This window comes from Lepidothrix coronata, unplaced genomic scaffold, assembly GCF_001604755.1.
Source record: "Lepidothrix coronata isolate B3197 unplaced genomic scaffold, Lepidothrix_coronata-1.0 Scaffold290, whole genome shotgun sequence".
In the NCBI taxonomy this organism is placed as follows: domain Eukaryota; kingdom Metazoa; phylum Chordata; class Aves; order Passeriformes; family Pipridae; genus Lepidothrix; species Lepidothrix coronata.
The window spans coordinates 436,665-457,945 of NW_016690470.1; the positions used below are offsets into that span (position 1 = coordinate 436,665).

The window sequence follows — 21,281 nt, forward strand, 5'->3', positions numbered from 1 at the left end:
GGTGCAGGGGGAGGGGCAGCGTCCCCCCCAGACGGGCTGCTGCTTTCAGGAGCTTCTGGAAGGAATCTCTCCGTAATGCTCCCAAGGTCCTGGCACCATCGGCTGGGGAGATTGATTACCATTTTACTGCAATGCTTTTGACTTTCACCAGCGACCCCCGAGCCCCCCCCCAGCCCCCCCACCACCACTGCACACCCAGCTCTGGGCTGCAGCGCCGTCCCCTCCCCCACTGCGGTGTGCACAGCCCAGCCCTCACCCAGCCCCGCACCCATCCCGCACCCATCCTGCTCCCATCTTGCATCCAGCCCTGCTCCCACTCTGCATCCATCCTGCATCCAGCCCTGCTCCCATCCTGCATCCATCCTGCATCGAGTTCTGCTCACATCCAGCACTCATCTTGCATCAAACCCTGCTCCTATCCCGCACCAATCCCGATCCCATCCCGCCTGGAGGTGCCGGGGGTGCAGCGCTGGGCGCAGGATGGGTGCAAGATGTGCTGGGGCCGGTGCTGCTCTGGGCAGTGGACCCAGGTAGCCGGTACCCCCTGCACCCCACAGCGACCCCCGGGGCCAGTAGGGTGGGATGGGGTCTCCCACCAGCCCGGCACTGCTCGTGCCTCAGTTTCCCCATCCAGGGGCAGGGAAATCCGAGCGGCGCTTCCCGGCAGACGGATGGGGGGGAGAGCCGAGGGGCAGAGCTCGCCCTTGGCATCGGGCCGGGTGGGCCGGTCGGGCGCTCGGCACCCCCGAGGATGCCTCAGACGGCGGGAGGGGAGCGCAGGGCCGGGGGCTCCTCCATCCTCCCCCCTCTCCGGCGTTGCCAGAGCAGCGGCTGGGAAATTGTGCTGACACCGGCAAAACCGGGCGGCGGGGGCGGGGGAGCGCGGGCGCACGTGCTCGGGCTGATAACGGGGGGCCGCGGGGGCTGCGGGGAGCCCGGGCTGCCCGGCCGGGGGGCCCTGCGCGGGCGAGACCCCCCCCTTTGGGGCTGGGGATGCTGCGGGAGGCCGGGGGGGAGCGGGCAGGCAGGGCGGTGGAGGCAGGAGGGGGCAGGAGCGGGCAGGAGGAAGCAGGCAGGAGGAAGCAGGCAGGAGGAAGCAGGCAGGAGGAAGCAGGCAGGATCAGGCAGGAGGGGGCAGGCAGGACCAGGCAGGCAGTGTGTCGGAGAGGGAGCAGGCAGGAGGGGGCACGCAGGAGGGGGCAGATAGAAATGGGCAGTCAGAAATGGGCAGATAGGCAGGAGCAGGTAGGCAGGAGCTGGCAGGCAGGAGGGAGCAGGCAGAAGGGAGCAGGCAGCGTGGTGGGCAGGGAGAAGGCCAGTGAGCCTGCAAGGCCATAGCACAGTGATCCCCAGCACCCCCTGAGTGCTGTCACCCAGCCTGGCCCATGCCATGCAGGGCCCCAACAGTGCAGTGGCTGCCCCCATATCCCTCCTTGCCTCAGTTTCCCCACCAAGGTGTGAGGCCAGAGGCCCCCTTGCCAGGCACAGCCTAATGGAATGTGCCCACTGCGCGCTGGAACCGGGCCATGCCGAGCACCCACCACCCAGCAGCACCCTGGAGGTCCCCTGCCATCGCTCCTGGCCCATCCTGGTCCCCCTTAACCGGAGCCAGAGCGACCTTAACAGCAAAAGTGAGAGGCTGCCAGGCCTTATCAGAGAGTATTTACAGCCGCTGTGTTCCCAATTAGACAGTCAGGTGACTGCGGCTGCTGGAGACCCAGACACCGGGGTCAAGGTCGTTGGTGGGGGCCTGGGGGTGGCAGAGGGGCAGCCACCTCCCCGGGGACACCAGCTGGCCATGGCATGGCCAGGGAAGCTGCCGGCACAGCACCCCAGTGTGGCACACCAGGTGGTAACGGGACCCCATCGCGGCTGCCACGGGGGTCCTGGTCCCTGCCGTCGGCACGGCCACTGCAGGGCTCCCAGTCCAGCGTCAGGGTGCTCCCAGTCCAGCGTCAGGGTGCTCCCAGTCCAGCCCAGCCCAGAGTACCCCAGCCCAGTGTGACACTACACCTCCCACTGAGCCAGCACAGGGTGTCCCCCGTACGAAGTGCTCCCAAAACAGCAGCACCCCAGTTAAGCCCAGTACCCCATCACAGTTCAGACCATCATGGCCATGTCTCAGGCCAGTACATGACATTCTGCCCAGCTGCACAGGGCACCCACAGCCCCCCAGGCAGCACCCTGGGCTCCCCATTCCAAGCACAGCACCCACCGTTCCCCTGTTGGGAATCAATGGCACCAGGCCCCATTGGGTCCCATCCTGCCCCCGAGTAGGTGAGCCCTGTGCGTGGGCACAGGTGTGTGGTGCTGGCAGCACATGTGCTCACATGTGCTCACACACCAGGGAACACGGCCGGGCAGCCAGGGCCTGGCTGCACACGCGTGTGCAACTGCACATGTGATCTGTACCCGCCCTGCATCCACCTGGGGTCCCCCCTGGACCCTGGGGCAGGATCTGGCCCCGGCTATTCCCCGCTGGAGGCTGTGCCCTGCTTTTTCCCAAAGCCATAAGGGGCTGGTGGTCCCACCAAGCCCCTCCCCTGGGGAGCAGGGGGGTGTCACATGCCCGTCCTGCCTCAGTTTCCCCAGTGACACCCAGCATATCCCACTGCTGGCCAGCCAGGGCAGAGCCTGTGCCCACCATGATTCACAGCGCTGGCACCCCTTTGCTGGGACTGCTGGCACCACGGTGGCCTCTGTGGTGTCACTGTCTGTCCCTGGGCTCTGGCCAATGCTGGGCAAGGAGCCACCAGCCCCACACTCCCCCTGCCGTGCTGTTGATGGGAATGGGCTCACGGGGCTGCAGGGCATCACCCAGTGCTGGGGGCATGGGCAGGGGATTGCTGCCAGAAGGGGACCAATGTCCTGGTCCCTGCACACCTGGGCAGCCTGGCCTGGGCATAGGGTGGGCACGAGCCCTGTGACTGGCCCTTGGGGCTGCACGTTGCAGCCCCCCTGGCTCTGAACCACCCCGTGTAACAGCCCTGCCCTCACCCGTGGGGATCACAGCATCTCCCCTGGCTCCTCACACACCCGGGGGCGTTGGGAGGGGGTCGGGGTCTGTGGGGGACCCCAGCTGCTGGCAGGGTGTCTGTGCCAGCACGTCACCAGCCTGGGACAGCAAACCTGCCCAGAAAAAAATTTTTACTGATGAGCTTCCCCTCCCAGCACACCGGAAGATGACGTGAACTGGACGGCTCAGGGACCCAACCCAGGACCCGCTCCCTGCCCTGCCCACTGTGCCTCAGTTTCCCCCTTTTGATCAACAAGGCTTCGAGAGCAGATCTGACCCTCCCTGCTGCAGTGAAACCAGCCCAGTTCTCCCATCAAGTCTGTGGGACCCCCAGTCTGGGGAGCAGCATCCCCCTGGGACACAGCAGGAGCTGCTGGGGTTTGTCCCCACCAGTGTTATCACTGCTCCCTGCCCAGTTGGTCTTGCTGCCCCCGTCCCTGCTCTGTCACTGACAGGTCGGGACTGCAACCCACGGCAAACGGGCACTGCTGGACCCCTCCCAGCTCCAGCTCTCGGGGGATGTGCCAGGAACAGACTGTCCCTTCCCTGCCCACGCTGCCCACCTGCTCTGGCACAGGCAGCCCCTCAGGCAGGTGCAGGATGTGGGGTTAACCCTCCAAAACTCCATGCTGGGGACGCCCAGAGCCAGGAGCATCCTCAGGGACCTTTGCCTCCTCCCAGTCCTGGGCAGCTGGGATCTGTCTTGTCTGGGGGAGAGGGGCAGTGTGGGGGGCACCAACCCAAAAAGCAGTTCGGAGAGAGGGAAGAACTGCAAAGTCTGCAATGGGAAACATGTCCCAGAGCAGTGTCCCCAGGCCAGAGACGGGGATGGGAAAGATGGGGAGGGAAAGCTGGATCAAACCCCGCTGGAATCAGGTGTGGCAGGGCACAGCCAGGCTCTGCCCCGCAGGTAGACAAGCACCCACCTCTCTCACGGACGAAATACGCCAGGTAGAGGTCGAGCTCCTTGACAGAGACACTGATGTGGTGGGGCTGGACGCAGAGGATGGGGTTGGTGCACTGGCCAGACTTGACCAGGCGCTCGCCATCGGTGCTCTCCAGCGGGATCCCTTTGAAGAGGATGACCATGACCAGGTCCAGCCGCCACACCTTGTCGGCCTGGCGCAGGCAGTCGATGCGACGCATCTTGCCCTTCTGGTCGGGGTTGGAGAGGACGCAGCACGAGGGCTTCTTGCCCGTGATGGAGAGCACGAAGTCCTCGCGGCACTCGGGCCGGATGTCCTTGCGCAGCTTGGCCAGGAGGCGCGAGGCCCATTTCTGCTTGACCTCCGGCTTCTCGCCCAGCAGCTCGTCCTTGACGGCGCGTTCCTCCTCCTTGGACATCCTCTTCTCGTGCTTCTTGAAGTACTTGCGCTTGCGGGCCTGCAGGTTGAACCACGTGTAGGCAAAGGCCCTGACGTGGGGGAGCAGCGCCTCGATGAAGGGGTGGAACTCATCCTGCGGGAGCAGAGGGACAGGGGGTCACTCCTGGTTGACCTCTCCCAACCACCCGGCGTGGCTGGGGAGCCCTGGGGACCTGTCAGGCTCATCCCCGCTGGGCTGCATTCCAGCACAACCAGGAGGAAAAGCTGTGGCAGAGGCACATGCCCATCAGGGATGGGGACCCCCTCACCACACAGCAGGGTTGTCCCTGTCCCAGGAGACTCCCATAAATCCCACCGCCTGCAATTCTCCCACCAACAACCTGCGTGGGGTGGTTGGGCCATACTGGAGCCGGTGGTGCCGCGGAGGGACAGGCACCTGCACAAGGTTTGCCATCTTGGCAGCACCTGGACCCGTGCCCCTTCCCAGCCCCACGTGCTGGGATCTGCTCCCCCCAGGCGCAGAAATCCCTCCTGAAATCCCACCTGACATCGTGCCCACCGGAGCCGCTGTGCCAGCGTCAGGCGCTGCCAGTCCGCAACACCCCAGCGCCGGGTCCCCCACACCCCCAGCATGCCGGGAGCTCCCGCTCGAGCTCTGGGCGCCTTGGACCTCTCCACTCCCTCTGGACCAGCGGGAAACTCCCCCAGTTTGCCCCAGTTGCAGCCAGACCGGCGGCTGGCGCCCGGCCCGGCGCACAAGGCGTGCTCTGACTGCCTTTTTCCATTTGGCGAGCGCTGCTGGATGAGTCCGGCCCCAAAAAGAAAACAAGGAAAATGCATCCCCCTCCCTGGCCCCTCCTTCCCGCATCCCATTTTTTTTTTCTTTTTTCCAGCTTGGAAAAAATCAGTGCTTCCTGGCTGGGGGCAGGCTCACAACACCCCCACAGGATGGAAAGGTGTTGGGAGCCTTCCTGGGGAGAAGCGGCACAGCTTGGAAAGCAGCAGGGAGAGGGTTGAGCATCCCCGTGCGTGGCCAGGGCGGTACCAAGATGGTCCTCGAGGGCAGGATTTACCCTCGGGGTCCCTCATGATGGTGAAGAGGAGGAGGAGGAGGAAGGAGCCCACCTAGAGTCTGCCACAGGGTGCCAGGGCTGGGCAGGTGGTGGCTGGTGACAACTGCCACTGCTGTGCCACAGCCCTGGTTAGCAGGGCCGTGCCCGGGTTTGGGTCACCCTCTCAGTAGGGAGGGTGCCAAGGGCAGGCGTTGCTCCGGGATCAGGAGGTGGCTGCGGGCAGGAGCTGGGAGAGGACAGAGCCCTGGCAGTGGGACGGGGCCGGTGGCTGACCCCACTAATCCCAGAGCAGTGATGCCATTTCCCGGCTGAAGCAGCCGTGTCCCAGGGCGACCCTGCCCGGGAGGAAGGGTGTCCCCTCCACGAAGCAGGCTCCCTGCAGCACTGGCCCCATACAGACCCCACTAATTCCCACTCATCCCCAAGTCCAGCACAGATCCCATTAACCACAAACCTGCTCCTGTGAAACCCCAAACCTGCTCCCCCAGCACAAACCCTGCCAATGGCCAGCACAGTGCCATGGCACAGCCCTGGGTGTACCCTGGACCAGCATCCCCCTCACAGACCCGGCAAGACACCCCAGCACAGACTCCACTGTCCTCCGAACCCAGCACAGCCCCCTTTAACTGCCAGCACCAGCCCCCAGCACAGCCCCACTAATCCCCCAAAAGTCCCCCCAAGCACAGACCCTTCCCCTCAGCACAGACCCCATCATACAGAGGAGTGCCAGCCGCTCTCTGGACCCAGAGCTGTGACCCCACAGGTGTCCCCCCCCATACCCCACAAGGGACAGGGGGACTGTTCCCTTACCAGAGAACCTGTTGGACCCATGGAGACTCAGCCCTGCCAGCAGACCCATCCTGACCTGGGCACCCGTCCCTGCCTGGGGGACTCATCCTGCCAGGAGAACCCGTCCTTGCCCGGAGGACCCGTCCCTGCCCGGAGGACCTGTCCCCGCCGGCTGCTCCCGGGGCGGTCACAGGGTCTGGTTCCCGGTTCCCTCCCCAGCAGCAGCCGCTAATTCAGTGCAGCTGGGCAAGGGCTGGGCATGTGTCTTAAATCAGGGAAGAAGGTCAAAGAAAAGTAAGACAGGAGCCGAAAAAAGCAGCAGTGAGTTCCAAAAACAATACTTGGCCGGGGCGGTGGGCGGCTGATCTTCCTTGGTGGCCGGTTATTCAGACGAGCCCGACAAATTGCTGCCATCCCCTGGCCCCGCCACCCTCCCCAGGCAGCGGCGGCAGGGCTGGCCACGGGGCAAGGGGGACACCACGCCATTGTCCCCATCCCTGCCCTCCCGCTGGGCAGTGCCACCCCAGGCACCGCTGCAGGGAAGCAGGGCAGGAACCAAGTTATTCGGGTTGGGCAAGGCAGCACCCTTGGGTGCTGTTTGTGCTCACTGCAGGGGCCAAAGGGTGCTTGGTGCCCTGCCTTGGGACAGCAGGGATGAGCCCTGGTTTCGGTGCCCCCCCTTGCCACGGTGCTGAGGATGTTCAGATCTCATTTGGACCCGCATCTGAGACCCCCCAAAAACCCGCCGTGTGCAGAAGCCCCTGTGACCCTTGGTGCCCCCGAAGCCATCTCAGCCCCCCCCTCCGCCTTCCCCGGGATTAAGGCAGGCCGGGAGCTGCACCCAAAGCCAATCAGCCCCTCGCCAACTTTCCCTCCCGCCGGGCTTATCCCGCGCCGCGATGCCGCGGTTAAGCCGCTTTAACAGAGCAGGCGAGGGCGGCCGGGGGGCACCGGGACAGCCACACGGGACGGCTGCGGCTGGGGGATAAGGGGACACGCTAGAGGACTTGGGGGCCGTCCCCATCCCTGCATCACCGGCACTCTGCAGCCAGTGAGCCTCTCAGCCGGACACGCCATCCTGGCTCCACTTGGGAAGGAAGGGATGCACTGTCCATCCCAGTCCCCGATTCCCACCGGGTTCCCCCCATCCAGCAGCCGGAGCTCCGGCAAAGGGCTGGTTAAGTGTTTCTCCTGCTGTTTTTCCTTTGCGGGGCTGGGAAGCAGAGACGTGCTGCAATACCCCAGACGAGGCTGCTCCCGGGGCATTTCCGGATGGGAATCTGGCAGCAGAGCCTGTGCTTGGGCCTCATCCAGCCCAGGCTTGTAAAGCCCTGCAACCCAGGCAGGAGCACGCCTGCGTCGGGTGCTGCCGGCCCCGCTCCGGGCCCCCCTGCACCCCCCTTCCAGGGGCTGCCGGAGCGCTGACTTCCCGTGCCAGGTTCTGCGAGGGGAAACTGAGGCACGGGTCAAGCCCGGTTCTGTCCTGTGGTGGGGCGGGGAGGGGAAGGAGAGATGCTCTGTGGGGAGCTGGGCATGCCATGGAGGATTAACTCCTCCGCAGCCCAGGTTTTGGCAGCGCCAGGGAGCGGGAATGGGCACAGCCGAGGCGCTGCCTCTCCCCGTGCTCCTGCCACCGGCTCGGCCAGCACCGGGGCTCTGCACCCTGGGGACCCTCCTCCCTGGGGACGCGGGGGATGCTCTGTGCCACGCAGGGACACAGCACCGGGTTCGGTTACCACAGCATGGGTTGGCCACCCTCCGAGCATCCTCCGCTCCGGCGCCTTGTCCAAACAGGTCGGGCTCAGTGAAACAGCCTGAATTTTCCAATGAAAAAAACGTTTCCTCAGGAAATTCCCGAGCAGTTTTCACGGGGGAGAGCGGGGAGGGGGGGGGAGCGGGGGGGCCGAGGGGTGGAGGAGGAGGAGGAGGGGGGACGGGAGGGGTCAGACACCTCGGCCGTGGGTTTTGCTCCCCACCAGCACAGCCCCGGCTGCGGGGAGGAGCGGGATGCCATCCCCACCGCGGGCAGCGAGCGACGCGGGACGACCTCTCTGCATCCCAGCCCTGCAGGGACCACACAGGGCTTATTTTATGAAAGGATGCTCAGCCTCCCCGCCAGCAGCCACACACCTCCGAACCGCTGCCGGCTCCCACGGCCGCCGCTCCTGCCAGGTCCTGCTTCCCGCGGCCCGGCGAGCCCGGGCAGGGGCTGGCAAGTCGTGTGCTGGGCGCCGTGCCCCCATGGGAAGCCTTGGTGCGGCGGCGGGGAGGGGAGGAGGGGGGGGGAAATGCAGCTACAGAGATTCCGGTAATCCTGAAAATCCCAAAATCTGAAAGGGGCTCAGCGGGGACTTGCTTTTCCCTCGCTGGAGCCCGTGGACGCCCTTGGCACGGATCGTGAAGCCTCCGGTAGCTGCTTATAACTGTTCTCCGAAGCGGCTCTGGGTAATAAGTTAACCTGGTAATGAGACCTGTTGCCGAGACAGATGCAAATGATTGGGAAGTGCTCATTAGAGGGGATGGAAGGAGGCACTTAGGCCCTGAAAGGCACCCAGCCCTTCCCGGGGCCGCCCTGCACCCTATTAGAGCCCATTTTACAATAATTGCTCCAGAGGAGGAAATCTATTTGGATTCATCATAAAGTATTTATTAACAAGAGCTTATTCATAATTTTTGCTGCTCGCCGGCGTGGCGGGGCCAGGAATCCTGGCCTGCTCCCATCGGAACACGGCTTCCCTGGCCCAGGAGAGTGGCAGCACTGCACTGGGGGGGCAGCGAGGGGGCACGGGGGCAGCTGAAGCTCCCAGGGCAGGTACGAGCTGTGCTGGCCTTGCCTGAGCACACCTGGCCCCACGGCAGAGCTGCCCGTGGGGCAGAACACGCTGTCACAGCCACGTTCCCCCCCCAGCTCCTGGCTGATCCAGCTTGCAAATCCCCTCCTGCAGCCCATGCTGGGGCACAGAGACCCAGTGCCCAGGGCACTTGGCTGCCACCCCCACACAGGTGAAGGCAGGACACAGCGCAACCTCCCCACAGCTCCTCTCCCCAGATCTTTTTGTAGCTTTTTTTGCCCAACAGAGCCAAGAGCATCCTCCAGCCAACATCCATGCATGGCTCGGGGCTGTGGGTGGGCTGTACCCACCTTGGGCTCTTGGGAGGGCGAGCAGAGACAAGGCAGAGAGGGGCTCCCACCCTGACACTCGGCCCCACTCAGGCCCAGCCCAGGTGGGGGGATGTGCTCACACAGCCCCCGGTGCTCACCACGCGCTTGGGACTGCGGCGTTCCCTGCACCCCTCCCTGAGCAGCCCTGGGCTCCCCACACCTGGCGCTGCCCAAAAACGCCCCGCTGGGTCCTCCACTAGCCACCCTGGAGCAGGCAGGTCCCTGCCGCCCCTGGGGGCCGGGCCGGTGCCCACCTGCCCGCGCCGACGTGCCGGGGCGGGAGCGGTGCCGGCGCTCGCCCTCGCAGGTGCTGCGGCTGCGAGCGGGGGCGCGGGGAGCGCGCCGGGGCCGCGGGTCACGGGAGGCCGCGGCGGCAGAGAACCTGCCAGTTGCTTTGGAAAACAGCAGGAAGAAAGGCAGCTCTCTTGGCAGCCCCGGGCTCGGGTGCCAGCGCCGCCTGGGCCCCCGCCAGCCAGCACGGCCCGCCCCGCAGACGGCGGCTGGGGGTGGCCCAGGTGGGATGGAGCCGGAGGGGGCTCGGTACGTGCCCCGACACCGCGCCGAGCACCCCGCCTCTGGTCTGCCCCCGTGCACCCCCACCCCAGCAACAACTGGCATTGCCGGTCCCTGGGTTTGCTGAACGCACCCCAAACTGGGGAGCAGAGTGCCCCGTGTGCGGGGAAGGGGTATGGATTCCCCAGGGATGGTACCCAGCAGCAGCACAGCCAGCACTGATGGGTGGAGGAGCCAAGAGGGTGTTGGCAAGCGAAACCTGATGGTGGGAGAGTCTAGGGCCACTTGCTGCCTTCCTGCAGACTCACTTGGATCCCCCAGGCGCCTCAGTTTCCCCAGGTGCCGTCTCTGAGCATCCCCCTCGGGGTTCGGGAGCCAAAGGCTCAGCCGCTTCCCCAGGCTGACCCCACCTGCCCCCAGGGTGAGGCGCTGCCTTTCCAGAAATAGGGAAAACGAGACCTGTCACCTGCCAGGCAGGATGCGACAGTGGCTCCTGGGGTCCGGGAAGAGATATGGAAGAAGCACAGGGGAAGCACAGAGGGGACACAGCCCATGGCCAAGAAGATGTCCCCTCACCCCGGGAAGCATCCCGTGGCCAGCAGCACCAGAGCCACGTGGCTTTCCAGCTGAAACCTCCCCAGGGTTCCAAGGAAGGGAAATGTTTTATGGAACTGGAAAAAAAAAAAAAAAAAGGCTTTGCCAGCAGGTCCCGGCACTGCCAGCTCCTCCACCCGGCCCTGCGTCAGTGTGGGGCCCTGGGGGTGGCCTGTGCCCCCCAGCCCTGCTCCCAGCACATGGCAGGGACTGCAGTGCCTGAGACCCCATCCCAGATCCTGGGGTCCCAGCCTGGGAGCTGCCAGGATATGAAGCAGGGATGGAGGCAGTTTGCACCCTCAGGAGTGCAGAGGGAAACTGAGGACAGACACCAGGGCCGACAGCACCACGTTCAATCTGGGGAGGGGGCACTGTCCCCAGCACGGAGGGAGCTGGGGCCAGCCAGGGCCCCCCCAGCCAAGCCCAGGGCTCTGAGCCTGGCTTTAGCCCCTGACGCAGGAGGTTTTATTTCCCTCCTAACATATTTTTAGCCCTGCCTGCTCTGTCCTGGCCTTTCTGAGGGGGATTAACTCACCCCCGTCATGCACCATTAAAGGGGTGCAGAGAGAGGTCCCCATCTCCCTCCTGGGTGTGCCCGGAGGTGTCCATGGCAGGGTGGCACTGGGGGTATCTCTGCACTCCACGATGGGCAGTGGTGTGATGGGCTCACGGGGCTCACCCTGCTGCAAATCCATCCCTGGAGCAAGTCACCAGTTAAAAATAGCCCCGGCCTTTTGCCGCGGAGTCGGCGACCTTGCAGGAGGATCGGCTGCCCCCGGGGCCCTGGGAGTGAAGAGTTCATGGCCCCCTCACAGCCCCAGTGCCTCTGCAGTGCCATGGATGTGCCAAAGGCTCAGCCTCTGCTCCAGAACCTCACTGGCTCCCCAGGGGCTGGGAACAACCAGCCAGGACCCTCCACTTAGGGATGGGGAAACCGAGGGTGGTGACAGGCTCTCCCAGAGAGCAAAGGGAGATGAGGGTGTCCCCTGAGGTTCAGCACCGAGCCTGGCTGGGTCCTGCAGCCCGGGCGCGGAAGGATGGGACTGGTTTAACAGGGGGAAGGGGGGTGTTCATCCGCTTTCGGCAGCTCAGCAGAGCCTTCCTGGGGAGATTCAAAGGCTGAGCCCGGCTGGGTCCTATTTCGGGAGGGTTTTGGACGCCTCCCAAGCAGCAGAAGTGGGTGGGGGCTGACCTGCACAAAGGGACTCTGTTCAGAACGCTGGGCTCTGGCGGTGCCCGGCGCGGAGCCTGGTGGCTGCGGCCGGTCCCCTTGTCCCCCACATAACGGCTCTGCACCCTGGGTTGGGACAGGGGGCAGGTGCCCCCCTCCTGTGCCAGGTGCTGACCCCCACCTGGCTGTAAACTGAGGCACAGGGAGACACTGTCCTTGCCTCCTGGGCCGCCGCTGTAACCGCTAAGTGACACTGCCATACCGCGGAGACGGCCGTGCCAACCTGCCTCGTGACGTGGGCTCCAACAGCCACCCGCCCTGGGCTACTTGCCCAGGCTGGCCCCGAGCCATCCCCCGAGGGAGTCCAAGGTCCCCGAGTGGGGCCAGGCACTCTGGGAGCCAATACCCCAGTCACCAACTCCATGGCGGAGCAGAAGGAAACCCCCCGACAGGCCGGATGCCACCAGCTCGATGCCACCACAGGGCACACCAGGGTGCCAGGGGGTGCAGTGCCGACAGCACCACCGGCCCTGGGATCTGGGGGCCCTCCTGCATCACCTCACCTCTCCTCACTGCCCACCTCAGGCCCTGGGGAGCTCCAGAGAGCCCTGAGCTCCCTAGGCCGTGGTGCCACGACCACGCTTCGCGCACGTTCCACGCTTCCCGCCTCACGTAGAGCTGGGAGCACCAGCGGGCACCAGGAACAGGGACCCCGGGATAGGGACTGGGGTCCTCACCACGGTGATGCCAGGCAAGCTCCAGCCAGCCAGCTCCTGCCTCTGTCCCTGTCCCCGTCCCCACGTGGGACACGGCGGTCACGGCTCAGCCCGGCGCTGCTGTTGGCGACTCCCCTCTCCAACCAATCCCCCACCGCAAGGCGAGGAAGCTGCGAGCGCGTCCCGGTTCCCTCCGGCGGTACCTCAGGATGCGATGCAGTCATCGTTAATGCATCTGGACTCATTTACGGGGATGAGAAAATGTTTCCAGGTTTCCCACAAAGTCCCATTAAGATCCCAGTCCCTACTCTATTTTTAGTGCCCTCATCAACAATGCCTTCCCCAGCCACCCCGGCGCTCCAGGGCCCCGTGGGGCTGGCGGGGCACCCTGGGCATGTGCTTGGCTTTGTGGGGAGCTGAGCTGCACCCAGAGTGGGTGTCTGGAGGGGGCAAACTCTGGCCCCGCACTCCTCGACTCAGCAGCTTTGCACCCATGGGTGCACCCTGGGGGCAGGGATGCCTCAGCCTGGCCTTTGCTTGGGAGCAGTGGAAGAAGGAAACATGATGGGAAGCAACAGCAAAAGCCACCCCGGGCCACCGCATTGGCTGGGGCTGCAGGACCCCTCGTCACGGAGGATGGAGAGGGGGTGGTGGCACTAGGCCACTTGCTGGGGCTGAGCATCCCTGCAGGTGTAGGGTCACACCCTGCAGCACCACATCGTCACCTGGTGATGGCCAGTGGCTGGCGCAGCCAACCCCCTCCCCAGAAACCCTCAGAGCCCTGGCAGTGCCTCCGTCAGGGCAGTAGGTGCCCACAGGGCTGCCGGTGGAGCTGGCAAGGGCGCGCGGGTCCTGCCCTCGGCCCTGCGCCCTCCCGGGCTATCTATAGCCATGACCTCAGTGGGAGCCGGGGCAGGACCCGGCCGTGCATCCTCCTTTCTTGGCAGGGCCACCGCCACAGCCCCCACCCGGCACAGAGCTGCCGCCAAGCCGAGGCTTTTATCCTGTACGTTCGCTAATCCGACGGGATTCGGTGTCAGGGGCTGCCCACGGGAGGCTCACAAAGGCCGTTTCCAGGGGTGCTCAGCCAAGCGATGGAGAACGCCAGCCGGGAGGGGCAGACGGCGGTGCTGGGTGTCACCGCGTTAGGTGACAGGGTCTGACCCCAGGGGCTGGACGAGAGGGAATGCGGGTGACCCGGCTGCGAGGAGGTCGAGCAGGGGACGTCCCCGAGTAGGCAGAGGTGACTTGAGGACACCCCGCAGCTGCTCCCCGCAGGCGCCGGGGTCGCAGCCTCCCGCAGAGCCGGGGGTCGCGGGGAGGACCTGCTCGCTCCGCACCGGCTGCCCCGGGGGGAGCGGGGAAGGGGTGGCCCAGGGGAGGGGAATTTCCCCGGCTTTTTTCTCCAACAAACTCCTTGGCTTGTGCAATTAGAGAAATTTGTTTAACAAACTCCCGGGGGAGCGGAGCGGGAAGGTGGGGTGGCGCGGGGCCAGGGCGCTGCTCACACAGGCCCGCTCCCTCCCCGCCTGCGCCTTTGATCAGCGGCGCGCTGCGCCGGGGGACCGGGAGCCGTTCCCTGCGGCCACAGGGCCACGCTGTGCCACGGGGAGTGAGCGCCCCGGCCCCCGCGGCCACGCTGCCCGTGGCAACCCCCTGCCACGTGCCCCTTTCAACCGCTGCTTCACAGAGCCCTCCGCTCCATCGCGCCCACCCCCCTGCCCTCCTGCTCGCCGGGGTGGCACGACCCTGCCCCGCTCAGCCTTCCCACCCCGCTGTGCCCGCGGAAGGCAGGCGCGGGCTCGGGGCGCGCTCCCGCCCCGCTCGCTCCCGGCTCCCTTTCTCATGCAATGCCATTTCCATCAAAAACCCTTTACTCGGCACTTTTCCCCTCATTGGTATTCACGCCGCGCTCTCGCTGTCCTGGCGCACAGGTTACTAAAGGAGATTTTGCGGCGCAGCGTGGCGGGGGTCACATTTCAGCCCGCGCCGTCTCGCTTTCCCAAATCGCTGGGCAGCAGCCAGGGGACGGCGGGAGGGGGTGCAGGATCCGGCACATCACAGCTCCCGCCAGGCAACCGTGGGACCGGGCGGCCTCGTCGCCTGTCACGGCGGGGCTCGGCGGGCTGGCGGCGGGGGCTCTGCAGCACACTGATGGGTGGCTCCCCGGGGACGGCCAGCGGGTCACCGGCGCTCGCCGTCCTCCCGGCGGCCCCACGTGCCTGCATAGGGTGGGAACAGCTGGAAAACGGGGTCTGAGCAGAGAGGGGGGACACACACTTGGCCGTGCCACCACCCTCGCTGCCGGCGCCCGGATGAGCCCTGGGTGACATCCACACTGTCTCCAGTGGGACTGTGCCCCCAGGATGGTGTCCTGGGGTGAGGAGGGAGCAGAGGTGCCTCTCGTTTCGGGGCTGGTTTGGGGAAAGGGGAAATGTCTGGGTGGAAAATCAACATTTCTCTCTCATGGGGTTGTTTTTTTTTTTTTCCTTTGAAAGCAAAAATATTTCTTGGTTTTTCGTGATCAGAAACATGTTGGGGGTTTTTTTTGGACAACAGCCGGTCAAATACCGTTTCCCCGTGAAGGGAATGCAGGGGCCCTTTGCAAGGAGAGCGAAAGCCTTCTTAAAAAACAAGATAAAACCCCCAGGTTTTAAAAAAATCCACCTGGCTACAGACTTGAACGAGCTCCCAGAGAAGAGGGGTCAGCAGAAGGGCTGGATCCTGGTGTTCCCGTGCCAGGCAGCGCTGCCGGAGCGCTGGTGGTGGCGGGGAGGGCGATGCCCACGGCAGGCAGCCCAGAGCCCAGACCCGGGGATTTCGCCCAAAATGCTGTTCAGCGCTGGCTGCTGGCCGGGGAAGGAGGATTAATGCGCTTTTACAGCAGTGGCGAGTTAACCAAGAAATCAATCCTTGGCAGGGGCCAGCCCCAGGTCCCCCGGCGCGTGAGCGCTGCCGCACCTGAGCCGCGGGATCCTTTCCCAGCTCCTCTCCAGGACTTGGGAAGCTCCGGGCCTTGGCGGCCGGCGCAGGGTGTTGGGCCCCGGCCAAGCTGGCACAGCGCGCCCGGCCGCGGGGGATGCCTGCCCAGGGCCGACGTGACGGATGGTGAGCCCAGCCACCCGCCTGTGTGTGAGCCAGGCCCCGGGATGCCCGTGGGGACCCTGTGCATCCCCTCCCTGCAGCTGGCACGTCCCAGGGGTCTACGCCGTCCCCTCCTCCAGGGTGAGGTCTCACGGTGCCCAGCTGCCAGGGCAGGGAGAGGGAGGCCGAGCTCAGGCTCTTGCCTGTGCCGATTTGGTGCATCCAAAAGCACTTTGGTACCCAAAACCTACATGGGTTTGGCCGCCATGAGGCTGTGCCCTTCTCAGACTTGGTTCCCAGCCGTGCTGTGGGGACGTCACCAGTGATGCCACATGACTCTGGCAGAGCTCAGCACCCACTGATGCCCTCGCTGCTCCCATCGCCTTCACCACCCTGCCCCAACCTGCCCGGCACACCCCAAGGTGCTGCAGGAGAAATCCTCTCCCCATGGGTCCCCAAGGAGCAAATCCCTGCCACCCCAGGACCCTGCCTACACTTCCCAGTTTGGGTGAAAGGACTGAGGGGGACAGGAGTGTCCCCCCCCACCTCCCACAAGCAGTCAGCCCCCCTGGAGGTGCTCAGAGCTGGCACTGCCACCCCTGTGCAGAGGAGCCACAGCACGGCCGGGGGTGGCAGGAAACGTGCCAGGCTCACAGGGAGGGACTGTACCTCCCCCACACCTCTCCTTCTTGCCCTCCAGTGTGGGACCCTGGGGACGCTCCCCATCCCTGCCCATCCCCATCTTTGCCACCATCCCCATCCCTGCCACCAGGGGCTTGCCTTGTCCCTAGGACAGGTGCAGGCACAACAGGAGTCATGGTGTGGGGAGACAATGGGCATCCCTTGGGGTGCAGGGAAGTGTCCAGGGGCCAGGCAAAGGGACGGCTGGCATAGGCAGCACTGGGCAAAGAAAGCTGGCGAGCAGACAGGGCAAGTTGTCCTTGTCCCTGTGGTCATTCCCAGAGAGCCCTGCCTTGCAGGGACCTGCCTCCACCACCCCCAAAGGTGGGAGACACTGTTCCCCCCTTTCCCTGTGAGTACCAAACCCCCGTCCAGGCCCTCCCTGCTGTGCACAGCCCTGGGTCAGGATGGATCCCTCGGTGCCACCGTGGCAGTTCACCCCGGGCTCTCGAGCTCCCTGTGCCAGGGCTGCCCAGAGCTCCTGCGAGAGCCGCCTTTCCCGCTCTTTGCTGTGCCTGGATAAGGAGAGCATGTCCGGCTGGGCTGGCCCTCGCCACGGCTCCTCTGCCACCGAGCCTTGCCACGCCAGCACTGCCCCGGCCACCCCGGCCATGCCGCAGCCACCCCTGCAACGGGGGGGAAACCGCCAGGTCAAAACAGGATCAGGCTACAGCTCCCAGCACCCACCCCCAGCCCACCCAGGCTCAGGGGAATAGAAAAGCACCAAAGGGAGCTATTCCCAGTTGCTCCAAGAGCTCCGGGCAGCACGCTGGGCCCTGGCAGCTGGGCTTTGTTCAGCAAAGCTGCAAAGGCGCGCACGCGCCCGCAGCGCCGGGCACGCGGCGGGATCGCTCCCTGCCCCGGCACGGAGCGAACCACGGGCATGAGGGACCTCAACCACAGTCAGGGAGGGAACCGTGGGCAGGGCAGAGCTGCCCAGGAAGGGGAGGAATCGGCGGGCACCTCAGAGAAGGGCGGCTGATTTACTGCGCGAGGCCCCAGCCAAGTTCAAGGTGATGTGGGGGAGAGCAGCCCAGCGTGAGCGCCGGCCACCAGCCCCTCGTGCAGCTGGGCTTATCCCACCCGCCCCCCCATTCCAGCCCTCCGATCCGGCCTCGTAAACCTCACTGTAAACAGGATCTGTTTTTCCTGGGCGAGGATTTAAGACGGGATCAGGCAGAAGCAGCGAGTGGCGGGGCAGGGCTCGCCGGGGCAGGCGGGCACGGCGGGCGCCGCGGGGAAAGCGAGGATCTCCCGAAGGTTGCGTTTAAAGAACGGCCTCATTGTTTTTCCCAAACAATACTCAGCAGATGGGAGAATTGAAAGTGTGTTGCAACCTTCCCTCTCTTCCCCCGCCGTGCCCGGCTTGCTGCTCCCATCCTTTGGCAGCCGATCTGAGCTCCCGGCTGGAAACCAGTTCGCCAGAGCTACTGGTGCAGGGGGTGAACACCGGCACTGAAAAGCCCCAGCAATTCTGGGAAGGGGTTTTGCCAAAGGATGCCCGATGAGGTGTACCCAGCGGGCAGCTCCCTGCTCCAGCCACATGCCCACAGCAGAGGTGGCAGCCAGGTGATGTGGGGAGCCCGGCAGTGGCTGGGGAGAGGTGGGATCCCCTTGGATCCCTGGAGATGTGGCTGTGACCACGCCACGTGGCCACAATGCCTCTGGCAGCCCAGCTCTGTCCCCTGGGCCCAACGCTGTGCCCGTTTGCTGGTACGGAGGTCTGTGCCAGGCCAGCTTAGCTTGGATTGGGATTGGGAGCCACTGAGGGGTGGCTCCCAATAACACACATGGGGGTCTGCGCCTGGCTGCCAGCTCTCGGTTGGGTGCATCACCTCTGCCATCCCAAAATCAGCCTCTGCACCCCCTGCATGGGATCTGGGAGAGGGGAGAGGGTCTCTGGCCAGACCCCAGCAGGATGCACAGCTCCCGCCATTCCATCTGCCTCGGAGGCTGGTGCCCATCTCACCTCGTTCCCATCCTGTGGGTACCAGGGTGGGGGTCTCAAGGCACACTGTGGGTGCCAGGCACGAGCCAGGGGTTTGTAAGAGCATCACCAGTCACAAAATTTGCACATTTCCCCCTCTACAAGAGCATCCCAAATCTCCCACTGTTGCAGATCCAGGAGGCAGGGATAACTGTTACGACTCTGGAAATCCCTTGGGCTCCTCAGCAGCAGCTCCCTGGGGACACACGTGCGGGTCCCTGGCAGGTGCTCAGCTCCAGGGTTATTTTGGAGCCCTGGCAGCCGGACTCCCCCCCCTGCTTCCCCGTGGGCAGGGTGAGGCCTCGTGCGTGGCGGCGGTTCCGGTGCTGCTTCCCTGCTAATCCAGGCAGCTCCCTCTTGACTTCCCGGCCTGTCCCTGAGGGGGGATAGAGGTGAGCCGGGGAAGTGAGAGGAAGTGTCCTAGCAGAGACACTGAGCCGGGGAGGGCACAAAGCCACCCTCTTGCCTGCCGGGAGACTCAGCCGAGGCTGCAGCCAGGAGCGTGTCACGGGCGATGCCTTGGCCAGGGCTATTTCGGTGCCACCGGGCTCTCCAGCTTGGACCTGCTCCGGCTGGGCAGGACGGCTGCCTAAGGGGACGCCGGGGTCCCTGCGGCCGTGCTGGGCCCAAGGGGCCGGCGGTGGTGGCGGTGGGGAGATGCACAAAGGCTAAGGCAGGGCGGCTCCCGCTCACGTTCCAATGTATCCACATCACCATCCGCAGCTCCCGAGCCCGGGCGAGCCTGCCCGCCACGCGGGTGGGATGGGAATGGGAACGGGAACGGGAATGGCTGGGCTGGCACTGGGGGACGAGGTCTGGTCCCATCTGAGCCGGGCTGGGAGCTGAGGCTATGCCAGGGCAAGAGGGAGGACATCGGAGCCTTCCCCGTGCCAAGGCAGCGGAGCAGAGGATCCATGGAGGATAAACCAGCTCCCTGCCGTCGGCCGGGAGAAGCGCTGGGAACAGCACAGGTTTGTGAGGAGAAGGGCTCCTGCCAGTCCCAGCCAGGCCAGCAACCACACAGCTTCCCACATCACACCAGCACTGTGAGCTGGCAACAACAGGCACTGCCAACCCAGCACCAGCTGGAGACTAGGAAGGGTGGATGGAGTCAAGGTGGGAGTGGAGGGATGGAAAGGGAAAGAAAGAAAAAAAGAATGAAAAAGAAAAAAAGAATAAAGGATAAAAAAGAAAAAGAAAGAAGGAAAAAAAAAACAAGAAAGAAAGAAGAAAAAAAAAAAGAAAGGAAAAAAATTAAAAATGGAAAGAAAAAGGGAAAAAAAGAAAGAAAATAAAAAGAAAAAATTAAAAGAGGAAAAGAAAAAGAGAAAAGGAAATAAAAAGAAAAAGAAAAAATAGAAAGAAAAAAAGAAAGAAAGAGAGACGAAAAAAAGCCAGATTGAGGTGTGACCCTCGTCAAGTCAACCACACAACAGGGAGCACCATCCTCAGGGTCATCTGAGCAGCCCCAGCGCTGCCCACCCATGTCCCTGCCTGTGCCCCCACCAGCCTCACGCTGCACGCGGGGAGAGCCAAGGCCAGGCCCCCACACTGCCCCCCACACCACACAGGTGCCACGAGGGGACCCCCACAAACCCCCACAGGCAGCTGAGCCCAAGCCTCCGAGGTGGAGCCAGAGCCCGCCTGCAGCTCCAGCCCAAGGGATGAGGTCTGGCAGGAGAACCCTGGGCACAGGCAGGGAGGTCCCACAGCAGCACACCCCCCGGAGCAGAGCCCTCGTGGGGTGCAGCACGAGGCCGGGCTCGGAGCGGGCAGCGGCTGCTGCCAGCAGGGAAGAGGTTACGAGCCGGGGAAAGCTGCTCAATAATTAAATAAATATCAGCGATCAATAAGCACAGAGCAAAGGCAGAGCCGCAGTGGTCGTGCTGTGGGCAAGGCGGGGGGGTCCCTGAATCTCCCCCCTGCGGCCACACCGGCTGTTGGGGGGAGATTTCGGGGCCGCCCCGCTCGCCTGCACCGTGGGCCCTGGCACGGCCGCCCTGCCGCGTGCCACCGGACCGTGCTGGCGTGGCCTGGGGTGACACCAGCGTCCCCACCACGGCTCAGGGCTGCCCCTCCACACCCCGACACGCAGGTGGGGACTGGCATCGCCCCCTCGCCTCCGAGGCTGAAGGGGTGCCCCCCATATCCTGTCATGCACGACCCCTCCTGCCCTCTCGCCCGCCGGCGCGGCGCGGACGGGTGCAAATTGCCCCAAACTCAGAGGATTTGGAAGAAAAAGCCTGTGCCCCCCCACCCCTTGCACCCCACCATGTGCAGTCAGGCTGGAGGGAGGGAAGGAAAAAGTTTCACGCTACGCAAGAGGCAGCACGGCCGAGGCCGAACCCGCAGTGCCAAGTCCCGCCCGAGCCGCCCCGAACCCACCGAGGACCCCCCGCACCCCACAATGCCCCCCCTGCACCCCCAGAGCCGGCGGCTTCCCCGCACCACCCACCTCTGAGCACGGCAAACAAAAAATAAAACCCAAACCACAACGCAACCTTCCAACCCCCCCCCACGCCCCAAGTGAAAGTGAAGGCTGAAAAACCCCCAAAAGCACCAGAAACACCCAAAAAAAAACCCTACAAAAGGCGATGGGGGAGGGGGGGGTGGGCAAGAGGGAAACGCAGCTCCTCTGAGCAGCCCTGCACGGCCCCAGCCCGCCTTTCCCTGTTATGATTATTTTTATGGGGGGGGTTGTTGCTTTTTCTTGCTTTTTCTTATTTTTTTCTAATTTTTTTTGCATTGCAACTGTAAAGTCCGTTGCGGCGAAAGAGGCAAATTTGGGGGGGGGGGACGCGGGGGGGTCCCGGTTACCTGGGTCAGGCAGAGAGGAGACGAATACATCCCGAGCCGTGCTGGGAAAGTGCCTAATTGCAGGGCTGAGACTCGAGGCGTAAAAGTTACTGAGTCATTTCGGAGGCTGGAGCAGTCCGGGCGTTTTTTCTCTCTCTCTCCTCCGGAGCGGCTCTGCGGGGCCCGGGGGGGGGCAGCCGGGCAGGGGGGGGCGGCCCCGCGGGAGGGGGGGCCGAGGAGGAAATAAAAAGATTCCAACTTCCACCCCCCGCAAAAAAAAAAAAAAAAATTAAAAAAATTAAAAATAAAAAGCGAAATCCCCCCCCTTTAAAAAAATAAAGCGCTTTTTTGTTGTTGTTGTTGTTTGTTTGGG

The 21,281-nt window shown here is 64.4% G+C and overlaps 1 protein-coding gene across 4 annotated transcripts in view; it reads right to left on the reverse strand.

The window, feature by feature from the left end:
• Positions 1-21,281, reverse strand: part of NFIC (nuclear factor I C) — a 40,536-nt gene that overhangs the window by 16,832 nt on the left and 2,423 nt on the right. The window contains exons 1-2 of one of the 4 annotated variants that reach the window (XM_017837052.1): positions 20,930-21,114; positions 3,943-4,474 (exon numbers count right to left, since the gene is read on the reverse strand). In XM_017837052.1, the coding sequence (XP_017692541.1) occupies positions 3,943-4,474; positions 20,930-20,959 (562 nt within the window). In that variant the 5' untranslated portion in view covers positions 20,960-21,114. Of the gene's footprint in view, positions 1-3,942; positions 4,475-20,929; positions 21,115-21,281 lie in introns of those variants that run through there. The other 3 variants (XM_017837055.1, XM_017837054.1, XM_017837053.1) reach the window with 3 other exon arrangements.